General features: G+C 44.3%; 1 protein-coding gene and 1 non-coding gene across 8 annotated transcripts in view; both read right to left on the reverse strand.

The window, feature by feature from the left end:
* LOC118396246 (rho family-interacting cell polarization regulator 1-like) overlaps window positions 1-27,361 on the reverse strand; it is a 79,152-nt gene that overhangs the window by 30,805 nt on the left and 20,986 nt on the right. For 5 of the 7 annotated variants that reach the window (XM_052465733.1, XM_052465732.1, XM_052465729.1 and 2 more), the window contains exons 1-10: window positions 16,359-16,521; window positions 10,424-10,547; window positions 8,766-8,915; window positions 8,571-8,649; window positions 8,441-8,464; window positions 8,200-8,253; window positions 4,679-4,828; window positions 4,405-4,468; window positions 4,229-4,272; window positions 776-901 (exon numbers count right to left, since the gene is read on the reverse strand). In XM_052465733.1, the coding sequence (XP_052321693.1) occupies window positions 776-901; window positions 4,229-4,272; window positions 4,405-4,468; window positions 4,679-4,828; window positions 8,200-8,253; window positions 8,441-8,464; window positions 8,571-8,649; window positions 8,766-8,915; window positions 10,424-10,547; window positions 16,359-16,377 (834 nt within the window). In that variant the 5' untranslated portion in view covers window positions 16,378-16,521. Of the gene's footprint in view, window positions 1-775; window positions 902-4,228; window positions 4,273-4,404; window positions 4,469-4,678; window positions 4,829-8,199; window positions 8,254-8,440; window positions 8,465-8,570; window positions 8,650-8,765; window positions 8,916-10,423; window positions 10,548-16,358; window positions 16,522-27,361 lie in introns of those variants that run through there. The other 2 variants (XM_052465731.1, XM_052465734.1) reach the window with 2 other exon arrangements.
* On the reverse strand, window positions 6,160-6,274 carry LOC118396779 (U5 spliceosomal RNA). The gene has a single exon (XR_004828262.1). It is a non-coding gene; the product is annotated as a U5 spliceosomal RNA (small nuclear RNA).

The raw sequence follows: 27,361 nt of genomic DNA on the forward strand, positions 1-27,361 counted from the left end.
GCCTTGAAATACATCCACAGGTACACCTCCAATTGACGTCAATTAGCCTATCAGAAGCTTCTAAAGCCATGACATATTCTGGAATTTTCTAATCTGTTTAAAGGCACAGTCAACTTAGCGTATGTAAACTTCTGACCCACTGGAATTGTGATGCAGTGAATTATAAGTGAAATAATCTTTCAACAATTGTTGGAAAAATTACTTGTGTTATGCACAAAGTAGATGTCCTAACCGACTTGCCAAAACTATAGTTTGTTAACAAGAAATTTGTAGAGTGGTTGAACAATGAGTTTTTATGACTCTAACCTAAGTGTATGTTAACTTCGGACAATTGTAAATGCCAGCTGAAAAGTACCAGTGGACTGGCTTTGGCCCCAAGTGAGAGCAGGTCATTTGGAGCCATGGCCCAGTGAGACATGGGTGCCAGCCCGCATAGATGGAAACAGAAATATTTACCCCACTGTTTTGGGTAAAACACTGGGGTAAATCCTGTATGGAAATTCAGACAGATCCATGTCTCCTGACCCCCTCAGTTTAACTTTCCTATACTGTGAGATTGGGCAAAGTAATGGAATCATTCAGGGAGAAAAACAAGTCGATATCCAGCTGTTCTCCTTTCACTGAGCTGTTATGTCCATTACCTCAGTGTCTTTGCTTCACACGCAGATGTGACTCTTTGAACGTGATTGACAGTCTGTGGGTGTGTGTGTGTATCTTCATGTGCCTATATGCACACGTGCGTGCATGTTTTAGGCAATAATTTTCTGCTTTGTACCTTTATTGATAGGAACTCTGTGATGAGAGGCAGGAAGATCATGTCCTCGCTGTCCCACACCTGCTTGCAGTTGATCTCAATCCTTCCCCTCAGCTTCCAGCGCTGCCGCCCATACTTCATTAAGATCTAAAAGGTCAGAGGTCAGGTTTAGGTTCTAGGGGGCATAGCAGAAAGATACAAAAATGAGCCAGACACTCACATTGGTCACACATTTCCCTTTTCTCAAGTCATTGCTGAGTCATTTGTGTTTTTGCTGAAGTTGAGCCAAACTCTGGAGGTTCTGTTTATAGTTGCCTTCACCCCAGGGAGGAAACACAGCGCTCCACTGACTCACTCCATCGATTATGCTGTCCATCATCACTAAATCTATGCATGTTAGACAGAGGCAGTGCTGACACATTAAAGCGTTTCCTTTTCAAATTACCCTGTTCCTCCTGCTAATTCCCCCCAGACAGCCCAGCTAAGAGGCCATGCTACTGTAGCATACAGCTGCAGCCCGCCCATTAGGGCATTAGGGGTGGCACCCCGCTTGTGATTGGTCAACAACAAAGTTAGTATTTTTTATTTAAAAAATATATGATAGAATTCATGGATTATGTTTTCAATGTTCAAAAGTGTGGAAATGTCTACATTTTCCTGTTTCAAAAATATATTGTTCAATACAAGCTGTTCAGTTACTTACTGCCCCACATGAATTATAAGAGGTCAAAGTAAATGAATCGTCCTGGGGCGCTCAAATTTGCATCTGTTGAGTCAGAACCCCTGGGTCTGCTCTAGTCTACCTACCAATGAGTCTCTCGTGCCAGACGGCTTACTTCCGCACATGAGACTAAATCTGCCCTATCAGGTACAGGTGGCGCTAAAGCAAATGTAAATTAACTTGTAAATAAATAAATAAATCCCATCAGTCATGGGAGCCTGGGACCTGATAAACCAGTCAACTACATCCAACAAGAAGAGAAGGACAGAGGGATACACTAGCTAAAACCTTGTCATCACGGATCTGGGAGGTCAAAAAAGCCTGGCCAATTTTACCCCCCCCCCCATTGTGTGTGGACTAAAACATCATAAAACCGGGTGTATCACAAAGCATGATCAAATTAATTAGCCAGATGCAGAAATTAAGAAATAGTTTGATAGATTTTTAGGTCAAAATTGACCATTTTATCTCTACCTTTGTTACCTAGTTACAATGGCAATAAAAAATAATGTGAACCCTTTGGAAATACCTGGATTTCTGCATAAATTGGTCATAAAATTGGATCTGATCTTCATCTAGGTCACAACAAGACAAACACAGTCTGCTTAAACTAATAACACAGACAATTATACATTTTCATGTCTTTATTGAACACCGTGTAAACATTCAAAGTGCAGGGTGGGGAAAGTATGTGAACACTTGGATTTAATAACTGACCCGCCTTTGGCTGCAATAACCTCAAGCAAACGTTTCCTGCAGTTGTGGATCAGACCTGCACAATGGTCAGGAGGAATTTTGGAACATTCCTCTTTACAAAACTGTTTCAGTTCAGCAATATTCTTGGGATGTCTGGTGTGAACTGCTCTCGAGGTCATGCCACAGCATCTCAATCAGGTTGAGGTCAGGACTCCAGAAGGTAGCCTAACATTCTCCTGCAAAATGTCTTGATAAACTTGGGAATTGATTTTTCCATCAATGATAGCAAGCTGTCCAGGCCCTGAGGCAGCAAAGCAGCCCCAAACCACGATACTCCCTCCACCATATTTTACAGTTGGGATGTTTTTCCCCCCCACACATAGTGTTGTGTGTTCCTTCCAAACAACCCAATTGTAGTTTCATCTGTCCATAGAATATTTTGCCCGTAGCACTATGAAACATCCAGGTGAGCTTTTGCAAACTGCAGACATGCAGCAATGTTTTTTTGGACAGCAGTGGCTTCTTCCGTGGTGTCCTCCCATGAACATCATTCTTGTTCTCGTGTTTCTCATTTCGTAGACTCATCAACAGAGATATTAGCATGTTCCAGATATTTCTGTAAGTCCTTAGCTGACACTCTAGGATTCTTCTTAACTTCATTGAGCATTCTGTGCTGTGCTCTTGCAGTCATCTTTGCAGGACAACCACTCATAGGGAGTGTAGCAACAGTGCTGAACTTTCTCCATTTATAGACAAATTGTCTTACCGTGGACTGGTGAACATCAAGGTTTTTAGAGATACTTTTGTAACAAATCTCAGAAGACCTAAAATTAAGAACTATTTTGTTTGAGGCATGGTTCACATCAGGCAATACTTCTTGTGAACAGCAAACTCAAATTTTGTGAGTGTTTTTTTATAGGGCAAGGCAGCTCTAACCAACATCTCCAATCTTGTCTCATTGATTGGACTCCAGGTTAGCTGACTCCTGACTCCAATTAGCTTTTGGAGAAGTCATTAGCCTAGGGGTTCACCTACTTTTTCAACCTACACTGAATGTTTAAACTTTGTATTCAATATAGACAAGAAAAATACAATAATTTGTGTGTTATTAGTTTAGGCACACTATGTTTGTCTATTGTTGTGACAGATGAAGACCAGATCAAATCTGATACCAATTTAGGCAGAAATCCAGGAAATTCCAAAGGGTTCACATACTTTTTCTTGCCTCTGTAGCTCCCATGCCAATTTCAAGTTTTTCTAAACTAATATCTGTGTAACTCAGAAATATGAGGTTATTTCAGAATGAAAGTTAACTGGCTAGCGCATCATACTTTGTGACATTATGTTAGCTAGCTACCCCAGTTAGATAATGCGTTTAAACTTAATGGGTCGGCATGCTTTAAAAAAAAAATGTTTTTTAACCTTTATTTAACTAGGCAAGTCAGTTAAGAACAAATTCTTATTATCAATGACGGCCTAGGAACAGTGGGTTAACTGGGCTCCTGAGTGGCACAGTGGTCTAAGGCACTGCATCTCAGTGCAAGAGGCGTCACTACAGACCCTTGTTCAATTCCAGACTGTATCACAACCGACCATGACTAGGAGTCCCATAGGGCGGCGCACAATTTGCCCAGCATTGTCCGGGTAAGGGTTTGGCCAGGGTCGGCCGTCATTGTAAATAAGAATTTGTTCTTAACTGACTTGCCTAGTTAAAAGGTAAAATTTTAAAAAGCTTGTTGCGTTCTCCCTGGTGTACTAGTTCTAAATAATATAATCTGTTCAAAACAGTGGCAGCTTATGCAGCAGAGGTTGTTCGGTTTTTGACATGCAAATGTGAAATATGTGCATTTACAAGGTTGTTCAAATGCACAGATGTCTTTTAGACAATATATAAAGCTAACACCAAGCTCCTCACTCCCCTGGTATTCAGCCAATCAGCAGCCGCTACTGGTAGCATATCCACTCCCTCCAACAGCAATTTATTGTCTAAGGCTTAGCCTTAGAGGAATGATGATGCTGGGGCAGCCATGCTAGAGTGGAGAGAGAGAGAAACTCACCTCATATGTGTCTCCAGCACACAGCCGTGCGAACCCTGCGAGACCTGCAACACAAACAAAAAGGTTCAAGGCCTCATACAAACACTAACAACGCAACAGTGTGATTGAAATAGACCAACATAGTCTGGAGTCACAACAGACAGGGAAGAGGAAGGAGTTGGCTAAAATGAACGTACCCTTCATTTTCACATGGAACTCTCCCAGCTGGTTTTCCAGCTCGCTCTCCAACATGCACATGTTCTGCAAAGAGTGAACGTTAAGCAAAGACATCAGGCAGTCAAAACTACAAACATAGTACTAATATCAGAACACCTATTCTTAGTCAGGTTACCCTGCAGTCTTTGAAATCCATTTTAGGACACTGACTATCCACAGCTCCCTGCCCATCTTACCCTGTTCCCCATCCCTTCCTTCCATCCTTCCACCACAGTCCTCTCTCACACCCCTCACCTCTGTGTACTCTTTGTAGCCCTTGTTGGCCTCAGACAGGCTCTCTCTGGCCTCGCGGCTGACCTGGGAGTCTGTGTAGGCCTTCACCATTTTATTGGCACCATCTCTCAGCCGGCGCTGCATACAGTAGGCCTCATACAGCTCGTCAACCTGAGGAGGACAAAACACAGTTATGCATGGCTCATTTAATTGGTCCCTTACAGTGGTTATACAATTACAGTATATCCACAGTATATTATAGTTTTGTTGTTTATTTTATTGACCAACCATTCAAGAATACACCCTAAAGCTCTCTTCATAAATCATTTTCAATAATAGTAATCCATTTAGTTCTACGGTCCATTTCCATCATAGTGGAACCCTTATGCATGTAATTGCACCATAATCCTTCACTTGGTTATTGACAATTTCACGACCTCTGAAAAAAGTGTGTCTGTAAAATGAAGACGCAACTGCAATGCAGTGGAAGTCCAGATGGGGACATTCCACCGGCCTCACAAACACAAATATAAACATAAGTTAGAAACTACGTGTCCTGTTGGCAACCTTATTGCTCTACGACTTCCTCACGCATCTCATATGTACTGTATATATCAACATTTTATTGATCCGCCAGCAGATTTGGGGAGGCAGCTGTTGAACTGTAAGCTGTTACGGGAGACAGGAAACAGTTAAAGCACTTAGACAATACAATAATACACACATTCATACTCACTCCCTGTGACAAATGCTGACAATCTCAAAGATACAGTACAACCACCGACACACAAAAACAAACACTGTCTGCATGTCCCATCAAATAACATTGTAGCAGACTCTCATAGATTAAACTTGCATTCACCTTGTCAAAAACATCACATTATTTTCAGGTCACGGGAGAAGTGTGGTATTGTGTGTTTTGACATTGTCCTGGTTTTCTGAATCAGTGCTCATCGCTTTCAGCTCGGTGCTTCATTCACTAAAAGATGCCCACTGTCTCCCCACTTTCAGACACCCTGATTCACCAAAGTGAGTGACCCAGCATGTCAGGCCCACTGACTGTGTGGATCCACTGAGCTGCTGCCAACCCGCCAGCCTGAATGAATTAGTAAACAAACACCATGAGATCTCCATTCACTAGAGTAGAGTAGACTCCTTGGGAAATATTTTATGAGTGAGTGAGAGGATGCATCGCCATCTTTTATGTTCTTCAGTCACATTCTCTCCATTTGGTGATGATCTCAGAGGCCTGTAGTGCACCTGACGTGGTCCACTTAACACAACAGTACTCTATACCTGCCTTCCTGATGACCCTCTCTGAACACGGTCTCAACATGTTGGTTTGAAGACTATCCTCTCATTAACATGATGGCGTAGCAGTCAGACGCATTTGTCCTTCGTCTTGTCCCATGTATTTTTATTTTTCTATATTTTTCTTTGCATATATTTTTCTAAACCCTTACTTCAAAATACTCTCCTGCAACCCGCCTCACCCAATGTGGTGTGGATCTGCTTTTTCTCTAACATATTTTTCTTTGAACTAATCAGTGTTCCTCTCCCTGGAAGTCTTTAGTAAAAGGCAAAAGGCTTGTGCGTAATGAAGAGAAACCAGAGTCATTATGGGGTATTGTGTGTAGATTGATGAGGAAAAAATAATTTAACACATTTTAGAATAAGGCTGTAACGTTACAAAATGTGGAAAAAGTCAAAGGGTCTGAATACTTTACGAATGCACTGTAGGTGAAACGACTATCGGAAAATTCCCATATTTAACAAGATATGACTGCAGACACCCAGCAGGGTTGGTTTTCCCATTCCCTAAATTCTTCTCCATTGATGTGATGATTAAAGCAGAAGTGCTCCCCTGCGTAGCTGACTGGGTGCAGTGGGGGAAGAAACCAAATCCTGGCGCACCAAAGAAGTGTCAAGGGAAGCCAGTTGAGTCACTCCTATCAAATCGCATTGACAGCATACGTCAATGACAGAATCAACTTGAATTGTTGCATCTTGTTGTGTTGTTGTCCTCCGGTGGCTAACTAGCTAAAATAACCCCTTTCCTAAATTAGCCATGGATGGAGAAAGGGAATTGGACTTGTGGTTTTACTTAATTCTCTGTACTGGCCAATGATTATAACGGCGACAGACAGCTCAAGGAACCTTCAGAATAAAAACTCATCAATTGCCCCTCCAGAAGGAAACGCCATCAGCCTAACTCAGTCGCCAGGAAGAGGAAGGGCAGGTCAACAACTGGTTAAGTTTACGTTCAAATAAATACATTTAAAAAACCTCTGCTCTCCTTATCCAGGTGATGGGCTGTGACATTTGACTGCTAGGAGATCAGAGACTCCCAAAGGCAAACCCCGCTTGTAAAAACACAAACTAGTCAAACGTCAAACATCAAACAGGTAGGAGGAAGAAAATAAGGAGGAGGAAGAAGACGGGTTAGCAGCCTTGCCAGTGTCCTGCTCTCTCAGGAGGCTTAAAACGCTCAGAAAATAATCCAGGAATGTGAGATTAGCCTGAGGCCACCCCCTGCCAGTTAACCACGCCCAGCCATTCTGTGTGTGCATGTGTGATGAAGCTCAGTTGCACCAACGCAACGGTTTTGAAAACTAGAAAGCAGCAATCACTCATAAGTACAGTGACTACCGTAATTTCCGGACTATAAACCGCTACTTTATTCCCACACTTTGAACCTCGCGGTTTATACAATAATATTGTCACCCTCATCATGGCAAAGACATGGAGAAATGCATATGATGCAGCTTTCAAGTTGAAGTTGATCGATCTGGCTGTTGGAAAAGGAAATAGAGCTGCTGCATGGAGCAATTCTGAGGCTATTCAACTCCGACACCGAAGGAGATGACTTCAGTGGTTTCAGTGCACAGGAGGAGGAAGATAGTGACCAATGACTTCCTTGGTAGGCTACCGTTTTAATTTGTTACAAGCCGTGTTTCGTTAAAGCCTATTTATTTTTGTTACAAGCCGTGCTTCGTTTAAAGGCTGTGTAAAGTTCATTTGTTTCAATGTACCGGTAGGCACCTGCAGCTTATAGACATGTGCGGCGTATTTATGTACAAAATACATATTTTTTAAATAATTCAGTGGGTGCGGTTTATATTCAGGTGCGCTTAATAGTCCAGCAATTACAGTAAGCCAAAAGCTGCTGGACCTTACCCCTGGACTGCGACCTGTCAGGTACTCACCCACATAATCACTGTTAGAGGCCCTGTCTGTCTGCTAGGCCTGCTGTAGTGTGTGGGTGGCTACAGACATACTCTGAGTGGTCAGTTGTAATCAAATGAAAACCTAACATTACTTGTTTGATTTCACATAAAGTTATGTAAGCTACATACTGTAACACACCTTTTCACATCTATTCCTATCTGACACACCCATGAAAAATAACTTCTACAAGCACATAGTTTATTTACCAGTCACACTATTGTTTCCCCATTTTCTTACACACACACACACACACACACACACACACACACACACACACACACACACAAACACACACACACACACACACGACTCACCTTGCTTAGATGGAACTCAAGCCGTCGCATGAACCTCTCATTCACTTTTACTTGCTGTTGGAAGAAACACAAGAAGGACTCAAAATTATGCTAACCTTCGTTCTCAAAGTAAAATAAATGGATAGAATGTAATTTGGGACCAATGGATAGCTGTCTGATTGTTTTGGTGAAAGCTAATATGATTACTGTGTGCTACTGTGCAATGGAGTGGGTGAAAAATAAAAGACAGGGTCAAACTCACCTTATCCAGCTCATAGAGAAACCCCTGAAGAGGAACAAGATCACATTATTATACTGTCCAGTAAAATCCATTGCCAGATCAAGTGAGCATACACCATTTTAAGGCAGATTCAAGCCCTGGTGGTACCTACCAGGCGAGAGTTCCTCTTGGACTCCCTCATCTGTTGGCTCAGGCTGTCCAGCTCCATCTGGTGCACCTGCAGGTAAGACCTGAGACGTACATGGCATGTAAATTTCCTGTATGTCTGAGCAGGCATGCATGACAGTAACGTATTGTGAAAAAGTGCTTTCTGTGTGTGTGTGTGTGTGTGTGTGTGTGTGCTCACTGCAGGCCTCTCTTCAGAGCCTCATAGACTTCGTCTAGCCTCTCAGGCTGGGGCACCTTGGGCGGTGGTGATTTAGCAGAGAGGGTGAACATCCTGCTGACTCTGGAGGGCTTCCTGGTGACCCCCAGGGTGCTGAACGCTGATAGGTTTCTAAAACATAAAACACAATACTTTTTACTAATGGCAAGACTGAAAATGCGGCACTGCAATCACTGACTGTTGGTGAATTAATGGAATCAATGTTATTTAAACATGACATGGAGATAAGTCTCATTCATATAGAACAGGCCAAAGACATGTTGATGTCTCCTCACTAGCAAGGACACTGATGGAGTATCCCATCTCCAACACACCCTTCCAAAGCATATTTTATTGCAACTTGTGTTAAGCAAAGATTTGCACAGTCAGGGGTAATGATAACATTCCGAGTTAAAATAATAAGTTACACTTTATAAAATCCAACAGGTAATCAATGTGAGTCAAGACTCCTCTTTCACAGATGACAGGCCAGTCAATGGGCTACGGAAGAGAAATGCATTAGCCTGCTCATAATCTCTTCATCTTTGAAAAAAACTCACGCAAGATATTATCTTATAAGACTCAACACACCTTTCACTCCCTCATCCAGACATAACTAATAACCATGAAGTGAATCATAACTACTGCTTCATGTTAATGCATTCCTTACAACTGTAGACAGCATAATTCATATTTCTATTTTTTCAGCTAAATTCTAACTTCTAGAGACGGCTTAATTTCCTCTTCCTCCATCTCCTGAGGCTCTTGGTCTCTAACACGAACTCATGCGCATGTTACTCAAGCATACCCACTCCATTCTCCTCTCTGTTGCCCCTTTCATATTCTGACCTGGTTTCTAGTAGATGGACCTTCATTAATAAATAACTAGTGCCCTTGATTTTCCTCCATTCTACCTGACAGGGACTAAAGAAAATCCCTTTGGATAGACCAAAGCTTTGCTTGTTCGATACTACTGCACTGTTGGAGCTATGATTTTGCTACACCCACAATAACATCTGCTAAATATGTGCATGTGATGAATAAAATGTGATTTGTCATGGAAAGAGCAAATGCTCTCAATGTTTTGTATCCTCCGTGTGTAATGTAATGTTATATAAAATATATATTTATATATTTAAATATATATATATTTAAGCACACAGCCAAGACAACGCAGGGGTGGCTTCGGGACAAGTGTCTAAATGTCCTTGAGTGGCCCAGCCAGAGCCCGGACTTGAACCCGAACTAACATCGTTGGAGAGACCTGAAAATAGCTGTGCAGCGACACTCCCCATCCAAACTGACAGAGCTTGAGAGGCTCTGTAGAGAAGAATGGGAGAAACTCCCCAAATCCAGGTGTGCCCAGCTTGTAGTGTCATACCCAAGACTCACGGCTGTAATCGCTGCCAAAGGTGCTTCAAAGTAAAGCGTCTGAAAAAGTATGTAAATATATTATTTATGTTTTTTGCTTCGTCATTATGGGGTAGTGTGTGTAGATTGATGAGGAAAAGGAATTACTGTTACATTACTGTTAATAAGGCTGTAACTTAACAAAATGTGGAAAAATTCAAGGGGTCTGAATACTTTCCGAATGCTTTTTAACAGTAATGTACATTAGACCTCAGAGGGAGTGTCCTCACCTGTAGGGCTTATCGTAGGAGTTGACCCCAGCAAAGGACTGGCTCCTAGTGATGGATCTGGAAAGGACTCGGCGCGACGAGCGCATGGAAAGGGACATGGAGGACACAGCTCTGGAGGGACTCCCTGCAGAGTCAAGAGAGGGAAGGCTTTAGAAGTTACAGTGACAGACAAAATGGGGCCAGTTTGGAATTTGTCCTCAGGCACTGCAGGAAAATATCAAAATGAGCAGAGCAGATTTTTTTTTTTACAATTGAATCCAGCTTCCATTGTTCTTTCACAGGAACTCAATTATGCCATGAGTTTATTCTCAAATACACATTTCTTGAAATCTTGATAAGTCTATGCACTTTATCCTTATGAATCAAGATGGACATTTTTCAAACTGTGTTCCCTAATAAGCTGCAGGGGCTCCACACTTGTAACACCCGGGGTGTAGTGGAGGAAGAAGTCAGGCGCAGGAAGCAGAGTTCAGGGTAGCGCTACTTTTAATGCACCACAACGGTGAAACGCCAACCCAAACAAATGCCCCAAACACGAGGAACTTAAACAGTCCAGCAAAATACGAACACACAGACAACCGTGACCTACAGCCGTGTACACGCGTACACTGAAATAATCCCGCACAACCAGCAGGAGGGCCGGCTGGTAAATAAAGCCCAACCAATTAGTCTAAACTAAACACAGGTGCAACTAATAAACAGAAAGGGGGGAAAAGGGATCAGTGGCAGCTAGTAGGCCGGTGACGACGACCGCCACCCGAACAGGAAGGGGAGCCACCTTCGGTAGGAGTCGTGACAACACACCTGGGACAAATACTAGTTCTTCACATCAAAGCATCTTATTATACTGTAAATGCTGCCCTGAGAGCTCTTGGAGAGATTATGTAAGAAAACATTTAATCTCGTGCCTTGGAGAGATGTTTATCTGTATCTCTTTTGCATGAACAGTGATATGCAGATAGTCTGTTGTTTTTGGTTTAAAAGCAACAGCAAGTTGTCTAATTATCTGACAGATCAGTTAGTTTTAGGGTGTGGCAAATCTACAGGTTCAAATGTTCTGACATGTCAACATTCATTTGGTTATCCAACTTTCAACAAGCCATAATTTGTTATAATGCATCTGCCATAAAGCATTCAGCAAATCAAAATGTTACATGTCAAAAGGCAGTCGGACTATTTCTGTATTTTAGGCTCCCCCCCATCCATCTACTCCTGCATCCTCTGTATGCCTCCATATTCCCTCGCTCTTCCTGTGGTGCAAGATCAAGCAGCGAGGGTACTGTGTGTCACCATTTCCACACTGGAAACAAAAGACCAGTGAAGATCAAGGGATAACAGAGACACAGTGCAGACTGCAAACACATTACTGCTGCCTGCCCACTATCTCTGTGCTCTACCACCCACGCTCTTCCTCGAGAGCTGCCTGCCCACTATCTCTGTGCTCTACCACCCACGCTCCTCCTCTAGAGCTGCCTGCCCACTAGCTCTGTGCTCTACCACCCACGCTCTTCCTCTAGAGCTGCCTGGCCACAGCACAACGTTACAACCATGTTGCACTTGTATCAAGGAAGATCGTAGTGCAGGGATGAGAGAGAGAAAGAGGAATAGAGAGATTTCCCCGTCTAGATAAACTGTGCATCTCAGAGTTCATTGTGAGTAAATGAGCATTGGCGTACCAGCCCCTGACACTGGGGATTTTGTCACAGCATTAGTATCATCATCACACAGGCCCCAAACAAGGATCTTTTAGATAGGAGAAGAAGAGGGAGTGATTGAGACGAGATTAAACACACACCAAATCGCTGGGGACTCCCGCCAGGACAACAGCCCCACACAGAGAGAGACAGGCCCTATGACGTTAGGAAGCCTCAGGTGAGGCAACCTCAAAGCACAAAGATTTTAGCTTCAATACACAAACTCAGTCCTATTACACACAAATCAAATATACATTTGAACTGTTCTCCCCAGGACAAAGTGTAATTATTATTGTCAATGGTAACCACAGTTCTACTGAGCATTGTGGTTTTGTCAAGCCCTGTTAGTTTGATCAGTGTTGTCTTGTTTGGTCAGCAGCAGTAATACGAGTTCCTTAGATACAGAGATGCATTCAGGCCCTTAGGAAGGAAGTCAAGGTTTATTTTGAACTTGTGGTAGACAGGAAACAGCAGTCACAGCTACAAATGCCTCACGTCATAAAACACAGAACTGAGCTGGCCAGCTACGCTCAATACAATTCACTACATCCAATTGAGTCCCCATAGCCCAACACTCATTCCCTACAGTAGCATTTCATCTACATCCATATCACTCAGCAAAACCCAGCCAAGGAGAAGGGGCTGTGAGTGTGAAACCTATAGAGAGACGAGGGAGAGGTCCTACAGCTCGAAACAGAACTACAGTAAATATCATATGTAAAATGTATATTTCACTCAATTCAGTGATTTTCACATGGAAGATATAGGTAAAGTTAAAAGCTAAAGTCTGCCTGGTGAAAAATGTATATTTAATCACATACTGATCCCTGGTAAGATGATTTCCCTGATAAGTCAATTAGAGGCCTTTTACAATCAGTCAACTGTACTACTGCAAACAGCTCAGACTCACAAACAAACCCAGAGACACCCAGCTGCCAAACCCAAGGCAGAGGAAATGGTGACATTCTACAGGAAGTCTGAAGTCGGAAACTCGAAAAAGGAAGATGGTTGCGGAAAACTCTAGAACAGACTGAGATAAAGCTCTCTGCCTGGAATATTGACTGAACCCATTTTCTTTTCCTTCAATACAGACAGAGACCGAAAGAGGCAAAACAAGCTAAATAAAATGCAAAAAGGGGATCATGGAGCGTGAGGGATGGACAGACTAATACATAGTTGCACCTCTTCACCATAAACTGGTAATTATATTTGGCATATGATCGTTTCTGTGCCATATACAGTACATTTGAGGAACCACTAGTATTTCTTTACACACAAATCATATACTGTGCCAAAACATATTTAAGTATACGCCTTTGCAGCTGGTAGTACACGGCACTTACTGCACACGCACATCTTCAAGAGGATCCTTCTCATCATGGGCATCACGTAATAAACAGGACACAGGTAAGTGACACATTATCCTTTCTTCACTCAGCCTTGGATGAATACCTTGCTGCACCGCCACCCACACGCAGTGCACCGAGTCAACCATCCCAACAATACACCCAGCCCGTCCTGCCTGGTTCCTACCTGTCCCAGAAGAGGTTAGGTCAGCCTGGGAATAAACAGGGTGATCACACGATGGGGAAATCTATTGAGCGTAACAAACATAAAACCAGGAGTCGTACGCCACATAACTACAGGCTTCCATCGGGTTCCATGATGAGTGTGGTGTTGCTGGACAGGGTGTGAAGCCCATAGACATGGTTACACCCATTGTTCTGCTGCTTGGCCCCGTTCCTGAACAGTTCTAGAAGGGGGAAAAAAGCACACGGGGGCCACCCACTCCATCATACCACTCTGATCCACCCTCAGCATCATGATGCACATCAAAGCGTCACCCTTCTCATCTTAATGTGTATATCACACCTGCAGGTCAAAGGAGTCTATTGGGTGTTTATAAGCAAGGGAGTTGTTTATGTGGTCTCTGTATTGTGTTGAGTCTGTGAATGAGTGTGTTAGAAAACACACCGTCTGTTTTGTGATCAGCCACAGAGAGAGGTGCAGCTGGAGTAACAAAAGCACTATTGACATGACCAAGGGACAGCCAATGGGGATGGACATGGCCTCAGATACAGGCTTCACCCCCTATCAACCAGCCGGTCTCCCTCTAACATTCCAAACACAGCAGAGATAAGCAGGGTCTACTGTCCCCTGGGGCAGACAGGCCCTGAAAAACACAGGCACAGTAGACCACTCAGAACAGAGGGTCACAGGACTGGGCCAGGGTCCCAGGAATGATCAGCAGTGGGGGTAGGGTGAAGGGGTGGTAGGGCATACCAGTTCCCTAATACAACACTGGGCTGAGGGACAGGGGAAGAGCTAGCCGGCTCAAAAAACAACACTGGGGACAGACAAAATGGTTCAACAAGATTTTAAAAAACACAAGTACAAGAGTAGAGAGGCACTTAGCACCACAAAATACAGCAAGTAGACATTTCTGGGTCACCCAGTAACCCCACGTGCAGTTTAAACATCCTTTACTGACCTTATATAACCATTAAAGCTCTGGATTATGGGAAATAAACTGGAACCCTATAACACACTGAGTGGATGGTCCGAGACCTGAATGCTGATTGGCCGAAAGCTGTGGTATATCAGACCGTATACCATGCGTATGACAAAACCTTTATTTCTACTGCTCTAATTACATTGGTAACCAGTTTATAATAGCAAAAAGGCACCTCGGGGGTTTGTGATACATGACCAATATACCACAGCTAAGACCTGTATCCTAGCACTCCACATTGAGTCGTGCATTAGAACAGCCCTTAGCCGCAGTATATTAGCCCTATACCACACCCCCACGGGTCTTATTGCTTAAATAAATGATCAAATTTCCAAGCAGTAGGGCTAAGCATCATCTCTCTAACCATCAACCTTTTGGTGAGCTTATATAAGAAAAAAAAAGGAAATCAAAACAAGCTAGAGGAAACTAAATTAGTCAATGTTTATATTGAAATTATTGGGTTTATGAGAGACTGCTTGGTGCTCCCTGCCTCAAAAGATCCAGGAAATGATCAGCAGGTTGGTTCCTGATCCTAATGGCCCCCGGCAAGGAGTCATGTGTCCGCTCTCTATGAGAAAGTCCCTAAACACGTGTGTCCCTTTCCTTCCCTTCCCTCAACCAACCAGAGCCTAAAAAAAAGCCCCTCTCCATCCACCCCCTTCTCAATTCTCTTCACCAGTCCTCCACTCCTGTTCTACAGTTATCTAACACCTCCACTGAATTAAGAGATCAGATATGATTCAAATTCAATACTGTTTACCAGACTCATCGCAGTGCTCTGATTTCTGTCAAGCCCCCTAGTCACTGTCCATTGTCTCAAAGTCCATGGGTATGTTTACAACACTGGCCATGAGGGACAGGTTTGAAATAATGTTCCTCAAATCTCCACAACAACAGGACCTGACCAGAGTGTGACCAAATCATAAGCATAACCCACATATTGAAGGACCGACCCTAGAGTATGTTAGTAAGTCACAAAAAGCCACAGCACTGCATGAACACAGGTGTTGACACACTGCCCCCCGAAAAAGCTGGTCTACCTCAAACCCCCCTAACACAGATCTGTTGGGCCGACGACCTTCAAAGACCCATTTGTTTCCTCCCTACAGACCAAATTAAACCACATTAATTTAAACATCCAGTGGGAGACCACCTGGGAGTTACGACAAAACTAGTCACTCCCCTCGACCACAAACCTACAGACACAAATCTACAGAACAACACTGGGGACCGTCTAAGACTGAGATAGTATAGCCAGAGTTGTTAGCAGGAAGAACAAGAATGGAAGAGGGGTTTCTTCCCCCTGCTTTCAGGGCAGTGCCAGGCAGATCACACTTCAGGTCTGACAAACAGGACTATGCAAAGCTGGAAAAGACAAATACAGCCTCAAACAGAGAGAGATGGTGAGGGAACAGAGAGACAGCAAGAAAAACTGAACATCCACAATCAATGGGAAAACAGAAAAAAGTATGTATACACAAATTGGTATGGGTTAAGCATGAGGTAACATTTTACAACATGCCTCCATTGCCTGATACTGTGAGAAATACTTCAAAACAAGCAACTACACCAAAATCACCTCGCACTTACAGTCTACCAACACCACCATTCCAAGACAAGACTAACACTACAGACAAAACTAACATCCCACCACTTCGAAACTCCATTGTACCCTAGAACACAATAGAACTATATCAAGTCTACAAGCCCTGCTGGTTAAAAGGGGTACCTCCATATCCACTGTACATCTTTGCTAGTGTTGTGGCTTCCTCTCAGTGTTGACCACCCAGACCAGGAGAGGTTTCCTTGGGTCTAATCAAGTAAAGAGATCCACATACAGCGATCCAACAACAGAGATCCAGCAACATCTACTCATCTGAAGTTTAATCTCTGGCCCAGAAGAAGGGGAGCGCAGAGCAGAGGCGCTGCCAGGAAATGGGAAGGCGTTCACCCTCCCAGCAGCCCTCTCCTCCTCCGGCTTCCTCTATTCTTCCCTGGCTGACATCACACTCTTCCTGCCTCTCCCAGCAAGACCAGCACATTGTTTCCAAATCATAAATTACATGTAATTATACATTTGTGTTCTCTACTGCAATTATATACCATAAATAGTACCCCAAATAGCTTTGTGTAAAAGACTGACAACTAAAAGGGACCCCAAGAAAAGTGTTCATCTTGTAACTTAACTCAGGCCTTAGTATTTTTCCTTGACTCATACGCGCAACTCAAGACTGTGATAACAGAACACAATGAGGTGATCCTTATCAGCCTTGAGTCATTTAGCCTTGACAAATCCCTACTTGCCTTGGCCTGCCAGACTGTCTATGGATGTTGTAAAGGGTTTACAATAAATACCCAGACACCCCAGAGCATGATGCACCAAATAGGAAATTAAAGCTCACATCTCCTTCAGAAACACAGCTGGTCTACCCCCATCTTACAAGATTGCATACTTGAACTCCGCAAGACAAAAACATCAAGTGGAACTGCATGTTGTCCAACAAAAGTTCCAGAGATGACAGACTCCTTAAATCTTGTGTGATCAGTAACTTGTGTAATGACCACGTCTAATTCTCAACAGCACACCTTGAATAGTGTTGTGAAGGACAGGACAGGCAAAAGAGACTTGAGAACCTGACTGCAAGCTTATGATCACACTGAAGGTGACACAGCTCTAGTTCAGGTTCTTAACCGGATTAGGTATATGGCTGCACTTTACGCTGAGGAATGAAAGTAATGGTAACAATAACCTAAAAGGCACATCGGTCACTGTCAGCAGTATGCCATCAGAATAACAGTTACTAGTCAACTGTTGCAACATGCCAAAAACTACAATGACTCAAATCAGCAGAGCACAGTCTTTGACTAAAGTGAGAATAGATGGGTATCTGCAAATACAAAACAGACTGGTTTATGAAATGGCGTTCCTCATTGGACTTCTCCCCCCATAACTCAGGCCGCTGCCCTTCTTCTGGAGGCAAAGACCTGGTTTTAATGTCTTCAACATGAGACACACGGTACTCTGTATTATCTACACATTTCCAGAGAGAAGGAAGCTTTAAACAACATATTTGGCTATTATTTCAGCCCAAGCTTCTCTTGCTGCACATTCAGCATTCACTCAGATTAAAAACTTTAATGACAGCCATTAGGGCTGCACGATATAGGCAAAACAATGTATTGCGATTTTTTTTAACCAAATACATTTGAAATTTAACTCACGATGTATATCAAAACACTTGAACTGTTGGAAGCATAGAAATAAATAAATAAAGAGGTGGAAGGCAGAGTTATTCTTGTTTGGAACAATCTGTTGACTGCATTTGACCTAACAGAACAGCATGCAAACTTAGTGTGGGAAGCAGCCGCAATAGGAGATAACTTTTAATTTTTTTTTATTACATACGCTGCTGAGTGGCTGTTCAAAGTATTCCATGCGATATTGAGCTCTTGTGAAATGGATATTGCACATGTCAATATTGCGATTTCGATCAGAATTCTATTAATTGTGCATCCCTATCCCCCAGATCCAAATGCATCACTCCATCACCCATACGGTGAGGTGTTTACATCAAAATAGAAAAATGTGCACAATCAGTGAATATTATGCACACAAACCCAGTTGATTTCATTAAACACACCCACAACCACACAAAGAACCAAGTAAACAAGACAATATATATGGTGTTTACCCACCATGCCACAACAGTCACTGAGGGATTCTAACAGGTCCAGACATTACCAACCATCAGCAGAATTACATTTTGCACACTCGGACATACAGGAGAACTAGCTGACATTGAACTAGGACAGTGATTGGCTGGGCAGTTTCTTTGGAAATTAGTAGTCCGTCAGAACCAGTCAAATGGAAACTCAGCTAAAAAAAAAGAAAAGTCCTCTCACGACCGCGTTTATTTTCAGCAAACTTAACATGTGTAAATACTTGTATGAACATAAGATTCAACAACAGACAAACTGAACAAGTTCCACAGACATGTGACAAACATAAATGGAATAATGTGTCGCTGAATAAAAGGGGTGGGTCAAAATCCAAAGTAACAGTCAGTATCTGGTGTGGCCACCAGATGCATTAAGTACTGCAGTGAATCTCCTCCTCATGGACTCCATCAGATTTGCCAGTTCTTGCTGTGGGATGTTACCACACTCTTCGACCAAGGCACCTGCAAGTTCCCGGGAATTTCTGGGGGGGGTGGCCCTAGCCCTCGCCCTCCAATCAAACAGATCCCAGATGTGCTCAATGGGCTTGAGATCCGGGCTCTTCTCTGGCCATGTGCAGAACACTGACATTCCTGTCTTTCAAGAAATCATGCACAGAACGAGCAGTATGGCTGGTGGCATTGTCATGCTGGAGGGTCATGTCAGGATGAGCTTGCAGGAAGGGTACCATATGAGAGAGGAGGATGTCTTCCCTGTAACGCACAGCATTGAGATTGCCTGCAATGACAACAAGCTCAGTCCGATGATGCTGTGACACACCGCCCCAACCATGACAGACCCCCCACCACGATCCTGCTCCAGAGTACAGGCCTCGGTGTGACGCTCATTCCTTCTACGATAAACGCAAATCCGACCATCCCCCCTGGTGAGCCAAAACCGCAACTAGTCAGTGAAGAGCACTTTTTGCCAGTCCTGTCTGGTCCAGCGGTTTGTGCCCATAGGCGACGTTGTTGAAGGTGATGTAAGGCAGGTCCTCACCAGACAACAGGCCTACAAGCCCTCAGTCCAGCCTCTCTCAGCCTATTGCGGACAATCTGAGCACTGATGGGGGGATTGTGCGTTCCTGGTGTAACTCGGGCAGTTGTTGTTGTTGCCATCCGGTACCTGCTCCGCAGGTGTGATGTCGGGTGTATCGTTCCTGTGCAGGTGTTACACGTGGTCTGCCACTGCGAGGACGATCAGCTGTCTGTCCTGTCTCCCTGTCTTCGGCGTCTCACAGTATGGACATTGCAGTTTATTGCCATGTCCACATCTGCAGTCCTCATGCCTCCTTGCAGCATGCCTAATGCACGTTCACGCAGATGAGCAGGGACCCTGGGCATCTTCCGTTTGGTGTTTTTCAGAGTCAGTAGTAAGGCCTCTTTAGTGTCCTCAGTTTTCATAACTGTGACCTTAATTGTCTACCGTCTGTAAGCTGTTAGTGTCTTAACGACCGTTCCACAGGTGCATGTTCATTAATTGTTTATGGTTCATTGAACAAGCATGGGAAACTGTGTTTAAACACTTTACAATGAAGATCTGTGAAGTTATTTGGATTTTTACAAATTATCTTTGAAAGACAAGGTCCTGAAAAGGGAAGGTTTCTTTTTTTGCTGAGTTTAGTAAGGGAGTCAAGGTGATTTAAATCAATGTGGTCTGTTAACCATGTCTTTTTCAGAGCCGATGTGAAAAATATCAGAATTGGGCTGCCAGTCTAAACGCAGACGGTCGCAGCCTCCAATCTTTTTTTCACTGATTCTTCTTTTGACCAGCACTGAAAAAGAGCCAGTGTGAAAAGATCTTTATACATCAGATCTTATCTGATTGGTCAAAAGACCAAATAGTGGAAAAAATATAATCTCAAGAAGAAAATCGGCCCGTGGCAAAATCTAGTTGATGATGCCTGCTGTTCATTGTACCTGCAGCATTCCATGGGAGACTAGTATAGAGTAGCCTACTTGGTGTGAAAGGGAGGTGTGAAAAGGGGCTCAGTACCCCTTGACCTCAGAGTGCTGATAGTGTGATGGAGGATAAGCAGAGGGATCGGGAAAGGAGCGGCCGCCCAGAGTGAGAAGTGGGCTGGGGATTTAGTTGTTCTCAGTTGAGCTCTTATCTCCTGGGAGGCAGCTGTCCCCACCAGATTGGGAAAACTACTCTTCAGGGCTACACAGTCACTGCACCTGTGCCTCGCACAGAGAGGAGAGAGAACGAAAGAGAACACATACAGTAGTCGTGCACATTCACAGTAAAGAGCGCATTCCTTCTTATCACAGTTTCTCTCTTGTACCTCCTTCTCAAGTTTCACCACTAAGTACGGAATGTCAATTTCCTTCACTGCTCTCATCTCATACAAAGCCTTCTTTGCGCAGGCCTAGATTAGCTTGGGGTTCTGTCTTGACCAGAGAAAGGCCTGAAATGGTCTCTGAAACGTCAAAACATTAGGTTGAGGTTTAACATTAAAGATGCATACACTTTTGTGACAGCCATAATGGCAGATGATTGGAGTGACACCGCCTGCTACTGTATCATTGCCTATCATAAAGCAGGAAGAGATAGCGATCCCACACAGGACATAAATATCCCAGGACAATGGAAATAATCTGTGTCACACTCAGAGATAAGGTGCCTGGCTACACAAGGTAATCATACACAGCCCTGACACCTGGATCTGTCTGAGGGGATTTACCTAACCGTCTGTACTTATTTGGTCTACAATTAATCATTACGGCAAAAATCAGTACTTCCCTGCTGTTGCACCTTGGTGCCGCTCAACCAAAGGTAGACCCGCCCCCACTTCCCCATAGCCTCACTCAACACCAAGCACTCTATTCCCCAAAACCACCCCACAGTGCAGGGAACACATTCTTTCCATTATTATTATCGCCTCCTTTGAATTTCATGCTGTCACAGTTACCAGCCCTTTCAAGCTTAACATCCTTATCATTTATCGTCCTCCAGGTCCCCTCGGAGAGTTCATCAATGAGCTTGATGCCTTGATAAGCTCCTTTCCTGAGGACGGCTCACCTCTCACAGTTCTGGGCGACTTTAACCTCCCCACGTCTACCTTTGACTCATTCCACTCTGCCTCCTTCTTTCCACTCCTCTCCTCTTTTGACCTCACCCTCTCACCTTCCCCCCCTACTCACAAGGCAGGCAATACGCTCGACCTCATCTTTACTAGATGCTGTTCTTCCACTAACCTCATTGCAACTCCCCTCCAAGTCTCCGACCACTACCTTGTATCCTTTTCCCTCTCGCTCTCATCCAACACTTCCCACACTGCCCGTACTCGGATGGTATCGCGCCGTCCCAACCTTCACTCTCTCTCCCCCGCTACTCTCTCCTCTTCCATCCTATCATCTCTTCCCTCTGCTCAAACCTTCTCCAACCTATCTCCTGATTCTGCCTCCTCAACCCTCCTCTACTCCCTTTCTGCATCCTTTGACTCTCTATGTCCCCTATCCTCCAGGCCGGCTCGGTTCTCCCCTCCCGCTCCGTGGCTCGACGACTCATTGCGAGCTCACAGAACAGGGCTCCGGGCAGCCGAGCGGAAATGGAGGAAAACTCGCCTCCCTGCGGACCTGGCATCCTTTCACTCCCTCCTCTCTACATTTTCCTCCTCTGTCTCTGCTGCTAAAGCCACTTTCTACCACTCTAAATTCCAAGCATCTGCCTCTAACCCTAAGAAGCTCTTTGCCACCTTCTCCTCCCTCCTGAATCCTCCCCCCCCCCCCTCCTCCCTCTCTGCAGATGACTTCGTCAACCATTTTGAAAAGAAGGTCGACGACATCCGATCCTCGTTTGCTAAGTCAAACGACACCGCTGGTTCTGCTCACACTGCCCTACCCTGTGCTCTGACCTCTTTCTCCCCTCTCTCTCCAGATGAAATCTCGTGTCTTGTGACGGCCGGCCGCCCAACAACCTGCCCGCTTGACCCTATCCCCTCCTCTCTTCTCCAGACCATTTCCGGAGACCTTCTCCCTTACCTCACCTCGCTCATCAACTCATCCCTGACCGCTGGCTACGTCCCTTCCGTCTTCAAGAGAGCGAGAGTTGCACCCCTTCTGAAAAAACCTACACTCGATCCCTCCGATGTCATCAACTACAGACCAGTATCCCTTCTTTCTTTTCTCTCCAAAACTCTTGAACGTGCCGTCCTTGGCCAGCTCTCCCGCTATCTCTCTCAGAATGACCTTCTTGATCCAAATCAGTCAGGTTTCAAGACTAGTCATTCAACTGAGACTGCTCTTCTCTGTATCACGGAGGCGCTCCGCACCGCTAAAGCTAACTCTCTCTCCTCTGCTCTCATCCTTCTAGACCTATCGGCTGCCTTCGATACTGTGAACCATCAGATCCTCCTCTCCACCCTCTCCGAGTTGGGCATCTCCGGCGCGGCCCACGCTTGGATTGCGTCCTACCTGACAGGTCGCTGCTACCAGGTGGCGTGGCGAGAATCTGTCTCCTCACCACGCGCTCTCACCACTGGTGTCCCCCAGGGCTCTGTTCTAGGCCCTCTCCTATTCTCGCTATACACCAAGTCACTTGGCTCTGTCATAACCTCACATGGTCTCTCCTATCATTGCTATGCAGACGACACACAATTAATATTCTCCTTTCCCCCTTCTGATGACCAGGTGGCGAATCGCATCTCTGCATGTCTGGCAGACATATCAGTGTGGATGACGGATCACCACCTCAAGCTGAACCTCGGCAAGACGGAGCTGCTCTTCCTCCCGGGGAAGGACTGCCCGTTCCATGATCTCGCCATCACGGTTGACAACTCCATTGTGTCCTCCTCCCAGAGCGCTAAGAACCTTGGCGTGATCCTGGACAACACCCTGTCGTTCTCAACTAACATCAAGGCGGTGGCCCGTTCCTGTAGGTTCATGCTCTACAACATCCGCAGAGTACGACCCTGCCTCACACAGGAAGCGGCGCAGGTCCTAATCCAGGCACTTGTCATCTCCCGTCTGGATTACTGCAACTCGCTGTTGGCTGGGCTCCCTGCCTGTGCCATTAAACCCCTACAACTCATCCAGAACGCCGCAGCCCGTCTGGTGTTCAACCTTCCCAAGTTCTCTCACGTCACCCCGCTCCTCCGCTCTCTCCATTGGCTTCCAGTTGAAGCTCGCATGGTGCCATGGTGCTTGCCTACGGAGCTGTGAGGGGAACGGCACCTCAGTACCTCCAGGCTCTGATCAGGCCCTACACCCAAACAAGGGCACTGCGTTCATCCACCTCTGGCCTGCTCGCCTCCCTACCACTGAGGAAGTACAGTTCCCGCTCAGCCCAGTCAAAACTGTTAGCTGCTCTGGCCCCCCAATGGTGGAACAAACTCCCTCACGACGCCAGGACAGCGGAGTCAATCACCACCTTCCGGAGACACCTGAAACCCCACCTCTTTAAGGAATACCTAGGATAGGATAAAGTAATCCTTCTCACCCCCCCCCCTTAAAAGATTTAGATGCACTATTGTAAAGTGGCTGTTCCACTGGATGTCATAAGGTGAATGCACCAATTTGTAAGTCGCTCTGGATAAGAGCGTCTGCTAAATGACTTATATGTAAATGTAAATGTAATTATTAACGTGCCACTAGCCCTTTATTTGTCTCAAATACAGCAGGCTTGTTTGTTTTCCACTCACCCTCTGATTCTTAAGTCCAAAATGAGGTTTACCTATTAAAAATGTGCTGTTTGAGCAGGTGGCAAGGAATTTGAGACACAGCTAAATCTACATGTATAAGACTTCATATGTGGAGTTGCCCTGCACAGGCCAGAGGACATTATATGTCTGTCATTCTGTGCCCTGATCCATTCTCCTCCTAAATGCACAAAAAAACTGTAATTATGTTGACACCAAATAGAAACGATGCGCGCCACTGCACTGTAGAGAGATGAGGAGCAAGCAGTGGCTGTGCACTCGTGGCTCTCATTTGTATCACTTGTCACTCTGATCTTAAAGGGACAGCGCGAGATTTTGGCAATGAAGTGCTTTTTCTACTTACCCAGAGTCAACTGAGGTAAACACTGAAAGTGCAATGGTCATCCAAGATGACCATACCCTGACCAGGCCCAACCCAGCTTTTCTTCAGCAGTAAGCTAGCAAGTATGTAGGGCTCAGTGGAGAATGACTTCCCCCTCTCATTGAAGCCATGAAGTTCAAGGCCGACCGGGGTACTGCAGGCTGCTGTTTTCACAAAGGGTCTCCATTATAGTCAATGGGAAAACGGCAATCTTCGTGTACAATCTTTGTGTAAATATTTGTTTTTTCTAAGACAATCATGGTACCAACACTTGCTTATATTACACCAGATGTATGCTCTTGAACCAATATATATATATATATTTTTTTTTAATCGCACACAGATGTTAAGGATATTTTATATTTCAGTGCATTCGGAAAATGAATTCAGACCCCTTCCATTTTTCCACATTTTGTTACGTTACAGCCATATTCGAAAATATATTAAATAAAACAAGTCCTCATCTACACACACTACCCTATAATGACAAAGCCAAAACAGGTTAATAAATGTTTGCAAATGTATTAAAAATAAAAAACAGAAATACCTTGTTTATAGTATTCAGAGCCTTTGCTATGAGACTCATAATTGAGCTCCAGTTCATCCTGTTTCCATTAATCATTAAGGTCTCACAGTTGACAGTGGCCGCCTGTGCAATCGGGGGAGAAGGGCCTTGGTCAGGGAGGTGACCAAGAATATGATGGTCCATCTGAAAGAGCTCCAGAGTTCCTCTGAAGAGATGGGAGAACCTTCCAGAAAGAGAACCATCTCTGCAGCACTCCACCAATCAGATCTTTATGGTAGAGTGGCCAGACGGAAGCCCCTCAGTAAAAGGCACATGACAGCCCACTTGGAGTTTGACAAAAGGCAAATCAAGATTCTCTGGTCTGATGAAACAAAGATTGAACTCTTTGGCCTAAATGCCAAGCTTCACATCTGCAGGAAACCTGGCACCATCCCTACGGTGAAGCATGGTGGTGGCAGCATCATGCTGTGTGAATGTTTTCAGCAGCAGGGTCTGGGAGACTAGTCAGGATCGAGTGAAAGATGAATGGTGCAAAGTACAGAGAGATCCTTGATGAAGTCCTCTGAGCTCTGGAGTAGGTTCTCAGTCTGATGCGAAGGTTCACCTTCCAACAGTAGAACGACCCTACACACACAGCCAAGACAATGTAGGAGTGGCTTCAGGACAAGTCTCTGAATGTCCATGAGTGGGCCAGCCAGAGCCCGGACTTGAACCCCGGTTGAACGTCTCTGGAGAGATTTGAAAATAGCTGTGCAGCGACGCTCCCCATCCAACCTGACAGAGCTTGAGAGGATCTGCAGAGAAGAATGGGAGAAACTCCCCAAATACAAGTGTGCCAAGTATGAAGCATCATACCCAAGAAGACTCAAGGATGTAATCTCTGCCAAAAGGTGCTTCAACAAAGTACTGAGTAAAGGGTCTGAGTAGTTAAGTAAATGTGATAACAAAATCTGGAAAAAGTTAAGGGTTCTGAATACTTTCTGAATGCACTGTAGTTGCTACCGGCAGCCTGCATTACCCCGTTTGGGCTTCAACTTAAGATCCTCAATGAGAGGGAGCAGCACTGAGCTAGCCTGCAATGTCACTTCCTGGACTAGCTCAAACTGTGCATGTTAGGTCTTGACAATCTCCACCATGACATGTCATCTTAGTTGCTAAAAATCTACTTCTTTGACTCAAATGTGCCATTGAGTCTTCACATAGAAATTAATGGTGTGACATCATTGATGGGTTCATCCATTTATATATACACACCAGCTATTGTAGGGCTGCTGGCTGAGGAGTTGCAAATTCCATTTCTCCAACCTTGGCTTAAACACAAGTCATCCTATGCATTTATGGTATGTAACTAAATAAACATATTTCATATTTTGTTGAAGATACAGCATCTCTCGCTTTGAGATTTAGGATCCAGCCATTTAACTGATCTCCTCTCTTAATGGGGCCATTAAAGTCACTGGTTAACGATCTGCCAACAGACCCTTGTTTCCCCCATGCCTGCACCCAGACTGAGCAGGAGAGTGGGGCCAACAAATACTGCTCTAATTTATTGACCCTTTTAAAAGTTACTGAGTGGCAAAGGGTTACCGTGCTTTGCAATTGTAATCATTTCATGTGCAGAGCTTATGGAGCGATTGTAGTGCTAACAGAAATTGTATTTGAATTCCATAACTTTTCATTTGTATTAGGATATTGAATTATTTAATCTGGATGGTCTGGTGCCATTTGGGCAATTTAAAGTAATGACTGGGGACTTATTTGTGGAGGGATGTAACTTTTTATGGGTGATGTGACGTTTTATTTGTGCTTCCAATGACTGTGTTTTTGTATTTTAATGTGTATATGTATAGGGGTAGTATGAGAGGTAGAGTAGAAAGAGATGTTCTTTGGTAAACCAAAGCTTCTGGAGATTTCTGAAGACAACGTGGCATAATGCATTTCCTTTCTTCCCATGAATTTGGCTGTAGCATTTGCACCGATTCGGCGACCCCACTAGAGGTCTTGACCTTGACTGCGTTAAAGGAAAAATCCACTTAGGGTTGCAAAGGGTCGAAAACTATGAGAAATTTCCGGAAATCTTCCATGGGAAGTTAATTTCGGTAAATTTGTTTAAATTCATTTTTTTTAAAGTTAGCTTATAAAACAGTGAACCTTTTTGTGGGAAACACAAGGCAATTCTAGGTCTTGTGGCATATTTTGGTTAAACTATTCTCAATTCAATGGAATTGCAACCCTCTGCATGCACAGTGCTCGCTTACATCACATGGGCAGTACAGTTGATTCTCAAGATCTTGCACACTAATGAGATGCTATTGAGCCCACACTTGTCTGAGCCAAGGACTAACATGCTTTCTGGTAAAATTTGATTACAATACCAGGTGGGGTGAATATATTTTATTAAAAAAATGTTTTGTTAACGAGTAAATCGTAGCCTACAGCAAAGTGTGTTTAAATCATTTCAAACTT

This window comes from Oncorhynchus keta, chromosome 17 (genome assembly GCF_023373465.1).
Source record: "Oncorhynchus keta strain PuntledgeMale-10-30-2019 chromosome 17, Oket_V2, whole genome shotgun sequence".
In the NCBI taxonomy this organism is placed as follows: domain Eukaryota; kingdom Metazoa; phylum Chordata; class Actinopteri; order Salmoniformes; family Salmonidae; genus Oncorhynchus; species Oncorhynchus keta.